We start from the raw sequence: 17,289 nt of genomic DNA, 5'->3' as shown, positions 1-17,289 counted from the left end.
CTGTTAAAACCGATAGGAGGAAGCAGATGCTTCACACTCGTTTAGGAGGTGCTTCCTGGTCTGCTGAATTGGGGACTAAAAGCTCTCAATTACCCTCTGAAGCCAAGGTGTGAGCACACAAGGGCTAACAACGAGAAAGATCATGGGTGTGATGTTCTCTACCGATAGCACTGCCAACCTGTACCACTGCAGAAAACTTAATGCCTGGTCAGAACTCGTTATTTGTTCTCTTTAATACAGCAAAGCATCAGTTTCAAGATACTTGCTGTGCAAGGTCCGCCTGAAGGTTGTCCTAAGCAGTAAAAACTCACTCAGTAGATATATTTGTATACACCAAAAAGAGGATTGCATTTGGAGTCAGGCTAAAGAAAGGGCCATCTTCATAAACCTTTAAAATACAAAACAGTTTTATTCCCCTCTGTCCTTCTCATCTGTGAGTGTGACCTGTCTTAAGGAAGTGTCAGCACTTCCTTCTGCAGCTTGAATTCTCACGACTCTATGACTCTGTGCAACAATCTGCCCCAGGCTGGAACACAGCAGACATGCTCAGGCTGCTAGGAACATCTTCCTGACTGCTTAGTGCAAGATGCTTTTGGTTTCTCATTTTACTCACATGCAGACAATTAATCTGAGTGCTATTGGTATCGTACACAAAAGTGATTTTTCAGGAAGACTGTTGAAATACTAAAGCCATTAATATTTAGATAAAAGCATATAGAACCTGCACACATTTATATAGGATCACAAAGCACATGATCAACATCACCTATTTTACAGACGGAGAAACAGTGCATGGAGAAATTTCCCTCTTTAACAGGAGAATCTGACAAAAAATATACCCAAAATCCTGCTTCTCAATTTCCCTAATCTTCATATTGTTTATGTCCCAGATATATTAGGCATTGATTTTAACACATATCAGTATGTATAGCAGATCCTCACATAACAGTGCTGTGAGAACCTGAAGTTTTTAGGGGAAAATATTGATTTATTGTTTAAATCTGCAACAATGGTTCTGATCTCTTTGGCAACAAAGCTGAATTTGAAAAGCAGAAGAGTCTGTTTGCTTCTGTATCCTTCCAAGCTTATTTGCTCTTACTGGCCTAACACTGACATAGGCTGCCCAGAGAGGCTGTGGGATCTCCAGCCTTGGAGATACTCAGACCTGTACTAGGCAAGAACAACCTGGTCCAGCTTTGAAGTTGTACCAAACAGCCTCCAGAGGGCCCTTCCAACCTGAGAACAGCCACGATATTGCTGGGAGAATGCTGAGAAAATTACTGCCTGGCAGTTGTCCTGGAAGGTGTGCTCTCTCTTTAAGGCAAGGAAGTAACAGAAAGCCAAGTTCAGGAAAGTACAATTTCAATATGTCTTTAACCTTAAATCCCACAGACAGTCCTAAGATTTAAGTGCTTGCTTAAATTTACACTCACACTAAGGTGCTATCTGTATAAGAATGGATTTTAGCATGTACTTATATACTGCTTTCCCTCCCAGGCTGAATGTTAGGCTGTCTTTGCAGGTGAGACTTGGCATCTGAAGCCCACAGGAAGAAGGCTTGGCATTATATTTACATTTAATACAGCTCTTGCCTCTCCCTGATACTTCAGAATCAAAGCCCCCGTACTTGACCTACTGTTTAACATTTCTCTCATATCTTTCTTTCCACAGTATGTGGCATTTGCCTCCCTGTTCTTCATTCTGGTCTCCATTACCACCTTCTGCCTCGAGACCCACGAGAGATTCAACCCCATTGTGAACAAGACAGAAACTGAATTCATCGGGAATGACACCCAGGTGCGGCACTACAGGGAAGCAGAGACTGAAGCCTTTCTCACCTACATCGAAGGTGTCTGTGTGGTCTGGTTTACATTTGAGTTCTTGATGAGAGTCACTTTCTGCCCAAACAAGGTGGAATTTATCAAAAACTCTTTGAACATCATTGACTTTGTGGCCATACTGCCTTTCTATCTAGAGGTTGGACTCAGTGGCCTGTCTTCCAAAGCTGCTAAGGATGTCCTGGGCTTCCTCCGCGTAGTCCGTTTCGTGCGAATCCTGCGAATTTTCAAGCTGACCCGCCACTTCGTTGGGTTGCGGGTCTTGGGACACACCCTCCGTGCCAGCACAAACGAATTCTTGCTGCTCATCATATTTTTGGCATTGGGCGTCTTAATCTTTGCCACGATGATCTATTATGCCGAGAGAATAGGTGCTAAACCAAATGACCCTAGTGCCAGTGAACACACACATTTTAAAAATATCCCCATCGGCTTTTGGTGGGCTGTTGTCACCATGACGACCCTGGGCTACGGAGACATGTATCCTCAGACTTGGTCAGGCATGCTGGTGGGGGCCCTCTGCGCTCTCGCTGGTGTGCTGACCATTGCCATGCCTGTCCCTGTCATTGTGAACAATTTCGGAATGTATTACTCCTTAGCTATGGCTAAGCAGAAGCTACCAAAGAAAAAAAAGAAGCATATCCCGAGGCCACCCCAGCTGGGATCCCCCAATTATTGTAAATCTGTCGTAAACTCTCCACACCACAGTACTCAGAGCGACACTTGCCCACTGGCCCAAGAAGAAATTTTAGAAATTAACAGAGCAGGTAGGAAACCTCTTAGAGGAATGTCCATCTGACCGTTAACCTCCATCCCGCGTAGTGATTTAAGATTCAGCCAGACTGCTTTCTTAGAGCAATGGGTAGCACATTTATCCATTCTAGTCCCACCATCACACAGTGAATAATATGTGTGAAGTCTAGGTTGCAGGGACAAATGGTACAGTGGAGGCTGATCAGCAAAACTAAGGATGAGAGCACACTCTAGGAGCCCAAACTTTGGTCCTGGTTTAGGGCATACAAGTCTCAAGATATTTTGGAAAGCTGTTACATCTAGTGGAAGAATTTTGAGAGTTCTACAGCTGTGTTGCTGGACTGTGTAATGCGTCTCAGAGGCTCCTGAGAGCTGAATGCTTCATAGAGCAGAGTAGGAGCCAAGTACTCAGCAATTACAGAGCTTTCTGACAAAACAGGGCTGGAATTTGAAACAGCCAGATGCTTTCTCATTTGTTCCCATTTGGGACCTTTCAGCTGTTTTAAATGGCAGATACTGTACATCTCATTACAGAAACTAGGTGCCTAGTAAGTTGAAGGGACAACTATACCATCATGCATATTCATGAGACAATCCAGTCTCTTTCTGATGATTAACTGCAAAGTAGAGCAACAACTCAAATTCTTGACACTAATGCAAAATTACTCACTCTGAGACAAGACTAGATGTAAGGATGTTTATTCCATGGCATGCAAATCAATCTATTCTATAATATTCCACTAGAGTTTAGCATTTAGAACTACAAAGAGTTTTGAACCACATTTTCTAAAACATGCTCCTTTTGCAAGTATGGGTTGGTGAGTTACAGCTCTTTCAACCTTCTAGCAGCAAAGGCCAACTGGAAAAGTTCTGACTGGTCATTACCAGCTGGTTTGGCCTAAACAGTGATTGCCTCATTCTTACTTTTAATTGTACTGATTCATGTTAGCAACAGGTGAAACCAGAGCTAAATTAACCATTCTAATTCTACTGGGAAGGGGGAGGGAAATGGGAAGAATACTAATCACCATGGAATATATTATAATATCCCATGGCTAGTGGTTAATTATGGGAATATCTCAGTTCTATGAGACTCCTATAGCACACAAAATTATGGGGCTCCAATTTGTTTTTTTAAACCCCATAATCTACCTCTACCCATGGAATATCACTGTTTATTCTATGGAGTAATTTGAAAGTAGATAACCACATTGAAAACAATGCCAACTTCGTTTTTGGCAGATGTTCCAGCCAAGCTGCATAGTAGACATTCTTCAGCCTTTTCAGAATATCCCCCTGCGATGTATTAGAAAGGACAGATCACCAGCCAAGTGATCTCAACTGACACAGAGTTCAAAACAGGTGTTTTGGAAGAGCTAGCATATACTTATGATGGTCTTGTGTTATCATTTTTTGCTTTGAAGAAAATTCTGATTTGTTATTCATTGTGAATGAGATATTTTCTCATCATCTCATAGTCATGCATGTTGATGTCATTGTGAGAAGCACAAAGAAAGTGAGACTTTCCTTTGTGTGTGACTTCACCAATGCCAATGCTAATTTTGGAGGGGAAGGACTGGTGGGAATCTTTCTCTTCTTTCCTATTCTCTTTTCCTTTCTTATTTCTTTTCCCTTTTGTGCAAGTATGTAAAATCCATTCAAAAGGTAAATAGCTTTCATTTTGTTTTTGTTAAAGGCTATTTCCATTGCAACAGGCCAATCACAATTCATGTGACTGATAGACTGTACCAATTGTATCCTTGGCACACATTAGCGATGGTTTTATCATCCATTTACCCTCAGGTTGCAAATGCTTATCACTGCTCATGTTCAAGCAGCCAACTTCCTCATAAAGCAGATGCTTTCATGGCATCATGGATCAAGAGGGAAAGAGGGCATAGCAGTATTGTGTGTCTCCTGCCATGAGCAATGTGCCAACTACCCCATGATAGGGTGCAAGAGATGCCAGACTCTCAGGTACTTTAGCAGTCAGCTACAGAGTGAAATCAGCTCAGAAATCCCTGACTTTATAAAGTTCCTTCCATTACCTACCCTGGTCCTCCCTGGGAACTGGAGCACCAGGAACTCTACAAGTACAATTCCATACTGGTATCCTGAGAATACATGTAATTTTGGTTCAATGTGGAACTGTTTCGCCACCGTCAGTGCTCTAAACACAGCTGTTACCACAATATCCATGAAGTATTGATAGTAGCAGCAACTTATCTATTTCTGCAATAATTAAGAGAGACTATTTTATATACATCTACAAGCATATATATTTGAAGAAGTAACAAAGCACACTTACGCTTCAGCTAACAAAATTGTAACACTGTAGCTGGAGTTCTGTTTCTGATAATTATTATGCACCACTAGCAGCAAAAAAATATTGCCTGCATCTTTAGCTTCCAAATAGGGAACTATCTATATGTGTGCAGGAGAAAAGCAAAAAAATACTAAGATCGGAACCAAACTGTTAAGACAAGATCTGCATTGCCTTGGATGTTAAGTTTTATTTCTGTAACATGAAGCATTCAGAGGAACTGACTTGTTTTTGAAACCATTACCAGCACATTATATGAAAACAGGGACTTGCAAGCAGTGAAAATCTTTAGACTGGTTAACATCATCTAACTGTAAACAACTAGTTATAGTTAATATTATAGTTAATATTGCATTAGGAACACAGAATGGGTGCCTAACTTTTCTAAAATAGTGTCCAAGTTGTCCAGCATATTTCTTGTAATTTTTAAGTATAAAGCTTCTGTGTGACAGTGTCTAGGTCACATAAGATCATGTGATTTGTATCCAATATGTCACTAAAAAACAAAAAGCCTGCTTAGTTGCTCAGGTGTAAAGGACATCACATGAAGTTATTAATTCTATATATTATTTGTGGTGGGGTGATTAAACACATCACCAAACAGGGCTGAGCATGGAATAGTTCTACACATGAACTCCCTCTCTCATTCTCCAAGTCAGCACTTCACATCTGCTCCTGATCCATGCCCTCAGGGCCAAGGGAGCTCTACAGAGAGCACAGCACAGCTCTGCCCAGTGCCTCCTCCCAGGATAAGGAGCACTTTCCTGGCACAGGCATGCAAACAGCAGAGCTTTGCCCACGGGCTGCACAGCTGCTGTGGTCATTTGCAGCCAAAGCAAAGATGCTTTGAATTTAAAGACTGGCAGGTTTGAATTAAATCTTTTTATTGCCCCCAACATTCTCAGCAGCTCAGTCCTGGGCTAATCTACACCTGGCAGGAGGGTATCTTTAATTAACAGCACTTGATTTTAATCTGTCAGAGTTTAAGACTGTCAGTTTCATTCTACCTTACCTCCCCTTCCTGCAGCAACTCTTCCTGTTTTCCATCCCATCTGATCCCATCAGTGGGTGGCTGGGAAAGCAGCAGAAGGGAGGAAAGGCATTTCAGAGTAGAGGATGGCAGAGCTAGAGCTGCAGGCAGACCTTCACCAGCAGCATCAAGAAAGCAGAAATTTCCTCTATACAAAACATTGTCTGCAAAGCCATTTCTGCTGCCCATAAATTCTCAAGATACTGCTTAAAGAGTGCCTGGTGAAACTGGGCCTGATACAGAGCAGCAGATTTCACCTGACCAATTTGACCAAAACTTGACCTGGGGATATCTCAAACTATAGAGAACTGTGTGTCCCCTTACTTAACATACACCCACCAAATTCTAGCATCTGCATGTTGAAGGATTGATGTTGTTACTTTGCAGTGTTGTTTACAGGCCCTATTTAAGATCAGAGCTTCATTTTGGCATTATTTTATGCAGGACAACCACTATACTGCAATCAAATACCCAAAAGGCTAAGTGGACAGCAGATAGAAAATGGAAATAATCCCCAATATTTTCAGTTGACACAGGGCTTAATTTAATTGAGGAAGATTACTTGAAAGGTCTGTGGCAAAGCCACTAGTTGAATATACCTAAAAAAGCATCAGTCAATCACAGTCTGCTGTGCTGGAGTGTCTTTTATCTCAAGGCTTGAGTATTCTAAACAGTCAGTATCATAACAGATGTAAAAAAAAAAAAAAACCCACACAAAAAAAAAAAAAAAAAAAAAAAACACAAAAAAAACAGAAAAAGACAGTTCCAACCACTTAAACATGATTTTTGTCCCAAATCTCACACTGCTCTACATGTATAATAATTTAATTCAGTACACAGTGAAACATTTTAAGGTGCAAGTTTGTAAGAAGACCTCAAAACAAGTAAAAGAAATATTAAAAGCTCTCAGTTTTGTTTTTAAGGTGTTGCCCAGTTCCTCAGCCCATCTCTTATGAGATCTGTGTGCTCACCTGCTGGACCAGTTGACTGCATGGTTACATCTCAGAGTTGTCACTGGATGAAGCAGTGAATGTAACGTCCCAACACTTTAAAAATTTTAGAACATGAGTGGAATTCATAACTTCATTTGATGCCTAGAGTACTGTCTGGTGCCACACTGCAATGGTCTAAAGAATGCATTCATAATACATAAGCCAAGGAGATGGGTTATTTGGGGTTTGTTCAGAGATCTACCCCACACTTCTATTCTTTTCATATATATACTTACAACACCAGCACACAAAAGGTTTATATTGACTTTAACATGGCCAAATTAAGAATTTCTTACCTCTCCTATCCACTCTGCATGCAGCTTCACTTAAGCTATACTACAAGGATATCCTATATTCATACAAATGTATTGTGCAGGCTCTTTCTGTACTGGTGGCAAAATTCTCTGTTCATTGCATGGCTGTAAAATACAGAAAAAAATTACTAGAAGTGAGGCACCTAAGAGGAGAAGGGAAATGTCTGTCATTACTAACACAGACTTCAGCTTCAGAAAAATATTCTGTGGTTCTTTTACTTCTCTGTCCCAAAGCCAATTTTCAATAACCCACTCCTAGACTATCCTGATGTCTGAATAGTTAAAGTAATCCAAGTCTATCACTGACAGAAGGGAGCTACAAAGTTGCAGTGACTCCAGTGTACTCCATGGTCACATGAACTGGAACAAACTGTGATGTTAGGAACCCATTATTTCAATGCAATTTTCTGAGAGAGAGCTGATCTCATTTTAAAGAAATTGTGTGGAATTACCCATTCCAGCTTTATCACTCATGCTTTCTGAAGGAGCTGCTCTTTTCTCAGGGCTTCATTTTTCATCTCTTCTGTCATCATAACCTAAATAACCTGTATTCTTTGTGCAACATGCCGGCTCTAACGTCAGAAGTGTGCTGAGCACTGTAATTCTAGTGCCAGGGCTCAGTGGGAGCTGGGAACACTAGGCAGCTCTTGTCAGAGGCCCATTCTGCTGCCTAACATTTCACTGCAGCTTGTGAACCTCGGTGGCTTTTATGAAGAACAAAGCATTGTTAAAGCCAGAGTTATGTAGTCACTGTGGTGGTCCTTCAAATCTCTGGGAAGCAAATTCTCTGATCAAGTGTCTCTGAACATTATAAAAAAAAGTCTAATTTTAGTGTCATAAAACCTTTGCCCCTCTCTGTAAGATGGATGGTAATTGGCAAAGTAAAAGCTAAAAGCTTAGGTCTGTTTCAGTTCAAAAAGCTCAGGTGTTTAAATGTATTGGACATAAAAAGTACTAAAAAGCAATGGAAAAGGTAATAGGGAGGTGGGTTTTTTTTCCTCACTATACTTAGTCTTCCTAGTCTTTAAAATCCAAAACTCCTCACCACAAAATAGCAAATGAGGTAAGGATCATATCTTGATACCACTGACAATGGAGTCTTTGGGATCTAATGGAGAAATTGCTAACAGCTCAAAACAAAAGGAATAACCTTCAGTTATTCTCATCTAACTTAAGTTTCACTTGTCTGAGGTTCTCCTTATATTGGAAGAAGAATCAGGCAGCCTCTGAGAGTAATCCACTCATTTATGACATGAGTTGTCCTCTGGGGGTGCCTTTCTCCATAAAAGATCACAGGTGACTGCAGCTCTAATTCAATATTGTCAGTTAAGTGCCTACAGTTCTGTGGAAGCACTTTGGATCTATTCCTTGCCCCCTGCCCCATATGGCATTCCTGCAATCTCACAGCTGAGGGTCACATGTAAAGCAGAATCTATGACTAATATAATGTAATACCTTGTACAATTATTCATCTGTCACTTCCTGTAGAGATAAAACCAGTGGGTGTCATTTGTACTACTGTTGACTTTAGAATGTGAGGAAAAAATAACATCCTCTATGTCAAGTAATTTGAAAACAAAGAGGAGGAGCTATGTATCCAAGCACAGCGCTTTATGTTTCCTGCTTTTTTCTGGCACTGGGTGAGACATGAAAAAAAAAATCTAAAATTAGAAAATCTCCCCACACAAACCCTGTGGGCCAGAGCCAGGGCTGTGTGTGTATAGGGACAGGACTGCACTAAGCTAAAACACAAATGCAGAACTAAATAATAAATTTTAAGAGTTTTCATGCCTTAATAACCTAATGAGCACAAGGCACTTTGAGTCATGGGAAAACACAGATACAAACACTTCAGCCAAATAAGGCCAACCTGTGCCAATCCTCCAGCACAAAGCAGATATAAATATGGTAAATCCTATTTCTCAAGCACATGGTTCCCATGTCATCCAGTGCAGAATGCATTCCTGGAATATGAAAGAGATGCTCTTGGCATCTCTTCCTTCTGCTATACTGAGTATGGTTGGTGTTTGCAGGACAGATACAGGAAAAGGTACCTCTGTGCAACAAGTGCATTTCTGCTGCAGTATGATTAAACACACCAGATCCCTTACTTGTTATTACAAAAGGCCAGGGGCAAAGAGGTGTAGAGTATGAGGTCCCAGTTGCTTGTGTGCCTCTTGGACTATACTTGCTGGATATTTTCTCCGAGCCTTTTGTTGACTTGTTTGTCTGTTTATAAGCACAAAGCCGAAATAATGAGCACTCTACCATTCCTGCTGTCATTGTTCTTTGTATTCATTCATCCACGTTCCATGTCTCAGACACCTTCCATACTGTATAGATCATCATACTGTATTCCTCAGTCAGAGCAGTAATATAAGATGGTAACATGACTCACCTGACTGCATTCTCCTGTAACCTCTGACCTGTCAATGACCCCCCTGGTGTTAGTGAGACTCTCAGATGTTCAGGGTTGGTATAAATAAACCCCTAGGAGGATCAGGATGAAACTAGGAAGGATCTTCCAGAGCTCTTTGCAATGCAGGATTTCCAGAAGCAACCGTTCTCAGCACTGCAATAAGCACATATCCAAAAATGCCTATAAATAGCAAGATGCACTGGATTGACTTTCCTAGAGCTCCTGTACTTCTCTAGCAGTACCAGTATGTAGGCAGCCAACATACTGTCACCTCACTTCAAGAAGTAGTACCTGTCAAGGGTGATATTCTCTGGGAGTGATGTTACTATGTTGGCCAAGTTAGTACTGGGAGAGACGGTCACCACCGTCACTGGAGTGCCTTTCTGGGGGACACGGCTTCCTGGAGGGACCCAGGTCGACACGGTGGTGAGTAAATGTTGAAGAGGTAGGTTGGGTTGGAAGGATTCTGCATAATTCATGTGGCATATTAAATTCTGCTCTCGTACCAGTGTAAAATCCTTCAGTACTCAGAAGAGCTTCATAACAACTTTTAAAATATGCAGTAATATAAAAGCCAGGAAACTAATAAAGATACCTAGATAAAGATATTGATTTTAATGGCCTTAGAATATTGGGATAACTAAAATGAAGTTGTTATATAGGACTCTTAATTCTTTTACATGTTCACATTTCTCTCTTTTTTCTCTTTCTCTCTTTCACTCTGTTTGTTAACATTTACTTGTTATTGCTCTACGTTGCTTGCAACTTGTGTATGTTACAGACTGTCACATTTTATTCTGTGAAGTTTTTCTCCAATTCCTATCAACCTGAGCTCCATGTTGGGCAGCCGAGGAGATTACAATACAGTTCTTTATTGCAAAAGAACCAGGAATGTCACAGACTATAGGTAACTTCACTGAGGTTGTGACACAAAACCTGATGCGAGGTATTAATGCAAAGAGTAAGTACTTGGTATAAAAATAGAGCTATTTAGTCAAATTACTTTCTTTTTTTTTCAGATAGTCTGCATGGGAAAAATTAATTTTCATTACTCTCCAGAAGAAAACACTCCCAAACCTACCAATCTAGGATTCTTGTCACTCTCATTTGAAAACCAGTGGTGCCTATGTCAACATATCATTGCTCATTTTCAAAGGCTTAAACCCATATTTTCTATGCTGTTCTTCTCTATGCTGAACTTCCTTTCACACTTTCCAAGTCATCATTTCATCATTTTGTCATCCTTTGTCTGTGGTTTAATATATCTTCTACATAATTATTTTTCTAATTTAATATAGTTATATCCCTTTCACTCTGAGGACCTGATTAAACAACAACAAAAATGAGTCCCCACCCATGGGATTCACATTTCTTAATCCTGTGTGAGGTTCTGCAGCCTATGAAATTGATTTCTGTAGCCAAAGATTGTCTGGCACAGAAGCATAATTGTTACTTTGCTGAATAATGTCCTGAGCAAAGCATTTCGTTTTACAATCTTCCCCAATTACTCCCATAAACTAGTTTTAAAGAATAGTAAAAAGTAGCTGATAGACATTCTGATCATTTTCTAGAAGGACAGCATGAAGTTTATTGCTTATTCTTAATTGTCAGGAACTCGGAAATCCCTATAGTCATGTACCAACTCAACAAAAGCTTATTTGTCTCAGTGTGAAGTTCCTTTACTACCTGATTTGCTGTTATGCTCTGACCCTCTCTTAATAAGTGAAGAAGCACAGCAGAGTTTCCATCAAGTCCAGCACAAAAGAATACAGTAATTTATACTGATGCAATTGATGAGTGGACAATGAATATTAATGCAGAGTAAACACTACCCAGGCAACTAAAACAGAAACAACTTGCTAACATGAGTGGAATTTGACTTCAAGAGACTCAAGAGAGTTGGGAATTAATCTGTAAGTACTTCCTTTCCATGCAACATCTCAGAGAGAAATCACTGGATAACACAATTCTTTCAGTTGAAAAAGGTCTTTAAGGTCATCAAGTCCAACCTCTAACCCAGCACTGCAAGTCCACCACTAAATCATGTCCCAAAGTGACACATCTACACAACTTCTAAATAACCCTGGGGATGGCAACCTGAACACTTCCCTGGATAGCCTGTTCCAGTGCTGGACAACCCTTTTGGTGAAGAAATGTTTCCTAATATACAATCTAAACCTCTCCGGCTACAACTTGAGGCTATTTCCTTCTGTCCTATTGCTTGTTACTTGAGAGAAGAGGCCAACCCCCACTTGGCTACAGCCTCCTTTCAGGTACTTGTAGAGAGTGATAAGGACCCCTCGAGCCTCCTTTTCTCCAGGTCAAATATCCTCAACTCCCCCAGCCACTCTTCAAGACTTGTGCTCCAGACCCTCCACTGGCTCCCATTTCCCTTCTCTGGACTCACTCCAGCCCCTCAATGCCTTTCTTGCAGTGAGGGGCCCAAAACTGGACATGGCACTTGAGGTGTGGCCTCACCAGTACAGAGGGACAATCCCTGCCCTGGTCCTGCTGGCTGCACTATTGCTGATCCAGTCCAGGATGCCCTTGGCCTTCTTGGCCAGCTGGACACTGCTGGCTCATGTTCAGCTGCTGTCAGCAGCACCCCCAGGTCATTTTCTGCAGGGTCCCAGCCCCTCTGCCCCAGCCTGTGGCCCTGTCTGGGGTTGTTGTGACCCAAGGACAGGCCCTGGCACCCGGCCTGGCTGACCCTCACACAGTCGGCCGCAGCCCATCGGTCTGGCCTGTTCAGATCCCTCTGCAGAGCCTTCCTGCCCTCCTGCAGATCAACATTCCCACCCAGCTTGGTGTGTCTGCAGCTGACTGAGGGTGCCCTCGATCCCCTCATCCAGATCACTGAGAAAGAGACTGAACAGGGCTGGGCCCAGCACTGAGCCCTGGGGAGCACCACTGCCAGCTGCCAGCTGGATGGAATCCACTCACCCCCAGTCTCTGGGCTCAGCCATCCAGACAGTTTTTTACCCAATGAACAGTGCACTTTTCCAAGCTATGAGCACAAAAATTGTCTAGGAGAATGCTGTGGAAAACCTTCCCTTATCCACTAAGTAGGTTACCTTGTTATAGAAGGAGATCAGGTTGGCCAAGCAGGATCTGTATTTCCTAAACCTGTGCTGACTGGGCCTGATCCCCCAGCTGTCCTGTATGTGCCACGTGATGGCACTCAGGACAATCTGCTCCATGACGTTCCCAGGTACCAAGGTCAGGCTGGCAGGCCTGTAGCTCCCCAGATCCTCCTTCTGGCCACTCTTGTAACTCAGTGTTACATTTAACAACCTCCCCAGTGCACCAGTACTGCTGATAAAGGATGGAAAGTGGCTCAGTGAGCATTTCCATGAGCTCACTCTGTACCCTCAGGTGGACCCCTCCAGCCTGAAAACTTGTGTCTTAGTGCTCAGTGACCATTTCCCCTTGGATTATGGGAGATTCATTCTGCTCCCCATTCCTGTCTTTCAGCTCAGGGGATTGAGTACCCAGAATAAAACTTGCCTGACTATTAAAGACTGTGGCAAAGAAGGCATTACACAGCTCAGCCTTTTCCTCATCCTCTGTCACCCTATATCCCCCCCCACATCCAAAAAAGGATGGAGATTCTCCTTAGTTCTCCTTTTGTTGCTAATATATTTATAGAAAGATTTTTTATGTCTTTTATGGCAATAGCCAGATTGAGTTCTAGTTGGCCTTTGGCCCTTCAGAGTTTCTCCCTGCAAGACCTCATAACATTCCTGTAATTGTCCCGAGCTGCCTACCCCTTCTTCCACAGGTGAAAGTCACCCTTTTTTTTTCCTGAGCTCCAGCCAAAGCTCCCTGTTGAGCCAGGCTGGTCTCCTTTCACCGGCTCATTCTTTGGCGCACAGGGACAGCCTGTTCCTGTGCCTTTAGGATTTCCTTATTGAAAAATGTCCAGCCTTCCTGATTTTCCTGCCTTTCAGTATTGCCTCCCAAGGGACTCTGTCAACCATGCTCCTAATGTCTGCCTCAAGAAATTCAAGGTAGCAGTTCTGCCAACCTCCCTTCCTTACTCTCTAGGAATCAAAAACTGTATCATTTCATGATTCCTGTGCCCAAGCCACCTCCAACCATTACGTCACCCACAAGTCCTTCTCTGTTCACAAACAACAGGTCCAGTGAGGGATATTCCCTAGCTGGCTGACTAGGGAAGTAAACTCAATGGATATTTTCAGATAGCAAGCAGCTCTTAACTCCTCCACAAATCAAAGTAAATATCTTGGAATACTTGAATTCCTGCTCCTGATTTCATCATAATCATTTGCTCAGCACAAGAATTATCAATCAAAAGTGATGCTGCAAAACCAGGATGCAAAAAGGAATGTAAAATCCTTTTTTTTTTTCTTTAAGAAAAAGACAGTTGGGAAAATCTGTCCTCCAGCAGCCTCACGGCTGCTCTACTTCCCACTTCCAGATAAGAGCCTTGTAGCTAAGAGAAGCTAAGCACAGCTATTCTCCTCCCTCACCTCAGCTGTGCCACCCCTGCTCCTGTAGCTTTCTGTCACGATCCCAAAAGCCAGGGAAACCCATCATCCCAAGAAGAATTTCCCGTTGCCAGCAGAGTATGACACAGATAATGTTTGCCACAGTAACACCCTTTTACATCACCAAGAGAGTGTGACAGGACTGAAATACAGAAGAGTAATTAACTCATGGAATACATACCAATACTTTCTTCAGGGAGCCAGCTGGATTAAACGTCTCTGCTGTTAGGGAACCTCATGGAGATCCTTCTTCATAAAACACTTCAGGCAGCTACTGTAAATATTAGTGACACATTTAAAATGAAAATGACCCTCATGTTCTGAAGAAGAACCAAAGGACACTCAGTTGATCAGGAGTGGGACTATCCACAGACAGTAATAATGGCAGTCCCAGGTTTGTATCAGGACTCTAAGAGCACAGTTGAGATCTAGAGAAATGGTAGGTTAATTTTTAGGTGTACGTGGGGTGGGGATGTGAAATGTAACTTTACTCAGAGAAGATTTCCCTAGCAGCAAGATCTTCATCTTTCAAACCCTTCCCTTGAAACACGCTGCAAAGCTCTGAAGTCACCCAATGTCCGTTTAGGAAAGTTGTGGATACTCAAGCTCTGTCCTTATCTCTTTCAATCTTTAAACAAGGGTGGGAGCAAGACTGTCTCTGTTCTTCTGGAGGAAATTGTCAGTCACCTCATTTGACCAAAAAAAAAAAACCAAAACTATGTCTCTTATTTGCTGTGTTTCTGATCTAGAGCTGAGAAAACCCCATCTTCTTCAGCAGAATGTGGACAAATCTGTCACAGTGCATGTGTTCAGATATTGACTCATGGGTGACTATGCTTGGATACCTTGCTGTGGATTGTGGGGTTTCTCTCAGCCCTGTTTCAGTCAAAGTGATCCTGTAAACACTGAAAATGATCCCCTCTGAGAGTACCTTCCAACTCATCCAGTCTTTGGTCTAAGTGACCACTGCACAGGTCTGCAGACACATGGGAGAGAAAGACGTGGGGGTTTGGGGGCACAGCTACAATTCTGAGATGAAGCAGTGAGAATTGCCACCACCCCTGACCCCAATATGACTTCTGACAATACCTGCAGTAAGGACGGTAGGCCAGGAACTTGTTTCTTGGCAGCTGTTGGAGAATGGCAGTGTTTGTTCCAGGGAAGAGGACTGAGGTAATTTTCCCTGTGCAGGAACCATTTCAGAATAAGTGCCATATTTCTAAGCATAGATTGAGGTCAATAAAAGTATCATACAATCATGTCCACTGATACTCTGAACACAAGGTACAGTTCAAATAGTTGGAGAGTCAGTGTCAGACTCTTGCTTATAATCAAAACCAGCAGCACTGGTAAAACCACTGTAACAATTTCCAACCATTGGCTGTGGCAAAAGAGATGAGTAATGGAGCAGCAGCAGGTACATGGGCAGCTCTACTGTGCTTCTCCACAATAAGCAGAGTACATTAATGCAAAACCCAGCAGTTCTCCTAAGTAGGGATATTTTTCAGAATTCCTTCCCCCCATTTTGAAATCCAGCATTTGCTTGGAAATACACAAGGAATTTTAATGTACTTTTCTACAAATGAAGAGGGATGAGAGAGGCAGAAAAAAGCAAGTGGAAACCACAAATATGAGGTAGTTGTGACACAAACTACTCACCTGGGAAGTATGCTGAATACTTTATTCACCCTCTCAGCCAAATCTCTGCAGGAGAATGTTTTGTGCAGTTAGCTAGGTATTCACAGATAGGACAATTAAGGAGATAAGGTGCCAAGCTGAGAGTCAGAAGATTTTGTTGCAAATAACCTCTTACATAGCAGTAGGCAAGTCACCTCACTGCATGGTAGTTTTACCCATCTGTAAAACAGAGATGATAATATTGACTTCTCTTCATAGAACAGAACCTAAAGAACAAAAAATGCTGTATGACCCAAATTCAGATTCTGCCAGCAGGGATGGAAGGACTCGTGAGTTTGGTAGGCCAGAATCAACCCTTAGAAGTTTTAAGCACCAATAGTATAACTAGACTCAGACTCAATGCTTACGTAGTTTTTCTTTATCTGGAGTTCTCTCAAACACAGGGTCAGTCTTGGAAAAAGCAAACATGCAAATGGAAACTTAAGAAATCAACCTGAAATAATGTAATTTCATTCCATCTTTAGACATTATTCCTAAAATTGTTCAATATGTCAATCTGCTAGTTTAAACAATGGGAACTTCTAACTGTGAACTGATGGCATCAGTGATGTTTACGTTTTCTTTACTCCTGTAACAGACTAATTTCATACCTCCAGAGAATTAGGTGCTGTAGCCAGTGGTTTGGAACACAACTATTCTACTTATCACTTACTTTTATATACACCAGCAATAGATGCAGTGTTCTGTGCTGGCAATTTCTCTGCTTCCTAAATATTCGCCCAAGTTATCATTGTGGATTAGCATGGCTATCCAGAATGTGATCCCTAAGGCATGGCCCATGACTGTAATGTTCAAGGGATATTAATAGGATAGTTCAGTAATTTGCCCACATCTCCAGCTACTCTGTTCTCTTCCTCTTGAATGGAAATAAAATAACAAGGTTGTGGAATTTTAACAAGCATAGAGGAAAAATCATCAGCACTAAGGGACCCTGAAGAGACTGTAAGAGGAAGTTCTGGCTCAAGCTACTACAGATTTATAATGCAATTTAAGAAATTAATTTGAAGAAAGTCAATTTTGTTGCCATTCAAGCACAACAGAGCCTGCAAGCTGCTTCCAAGAGAATCAATGGCTGTTACATGTGAGACGCCTGACCCACAACCACTCTGCTCAGAATTGTTTTGAGCTCCTGAAAAGGATCAATTTGCCCTCGATCACCAAGAATTTCATTTGCAAACCTGGGCTCAGGAGCAGCAGTGGGTGTCTCAGAGATTTCACTGTGTAGCTCTGCTGACTCAGCTGCCTCCCTCATTTCAGGATTAGAGCCACCAGCTTGTAGCAGTAGAGGCTTATGAAGCAGCCCAGTTCTTTGCTCCTCCCCAGGAGGACTGCAGCTCTCCCCAAACACAGTTAAGCGATTTTAAATACATGGCTCAGGACCTGCAGTGTCACAGTTTCGATGGCAGCTGTG

At 42.0% G+C, this 17,289-nt stretch overlaps 1 protein-coding gene across 5 annotated transcripts in view; it reads left to right on the top strand.

Moving 5' to 3' along the window:
• The window catches only part of KCNC1 (potassium voltage-gated channel subfamily C member 1), a 120,835-nt gene that overhangs the window by 79,947 nt on the left and 23,599 nt on the right, over nucleotides 1-17,289 (top strand). For all 5 annotated transcript variants that reach the window (XM_053946311.1, XM_053946307.1, XM_053946309.1 and 2 more), the window contains exon 2: nucleotides 1,672-2,605. In XM_053946311.1, the coding sequence (XP_053802286.1) occupies nucleotides 1,672-2,605 (934 nt within the window). The remainder of the gene's footprint in view (nucleotides 1-1,671; nucleotides 2,606-17,289) is intronic.

The sequence above is a fragment of the Vidua chalybeata genome, chromosome 6 (assembly GCF_026979565.1).
Source record: "Vidua chalybeata isolate OUT-0048 chromosome 6, bVidCha1 merged haplotype, whole genome shotgun sequence".
Classification (NCBI taxonomy): domain Eukaryota; kingdom Metazoa; phylum Chordata; class Aves; order Passeriformes; family Viduidae; genus Vidua; species Vidua chalybeata.
The sequence above is the reverse complement of the archived record's forward strand: the minus strand, read 5'-3'. Positions and strand labels throughout refer to the sequence as shown.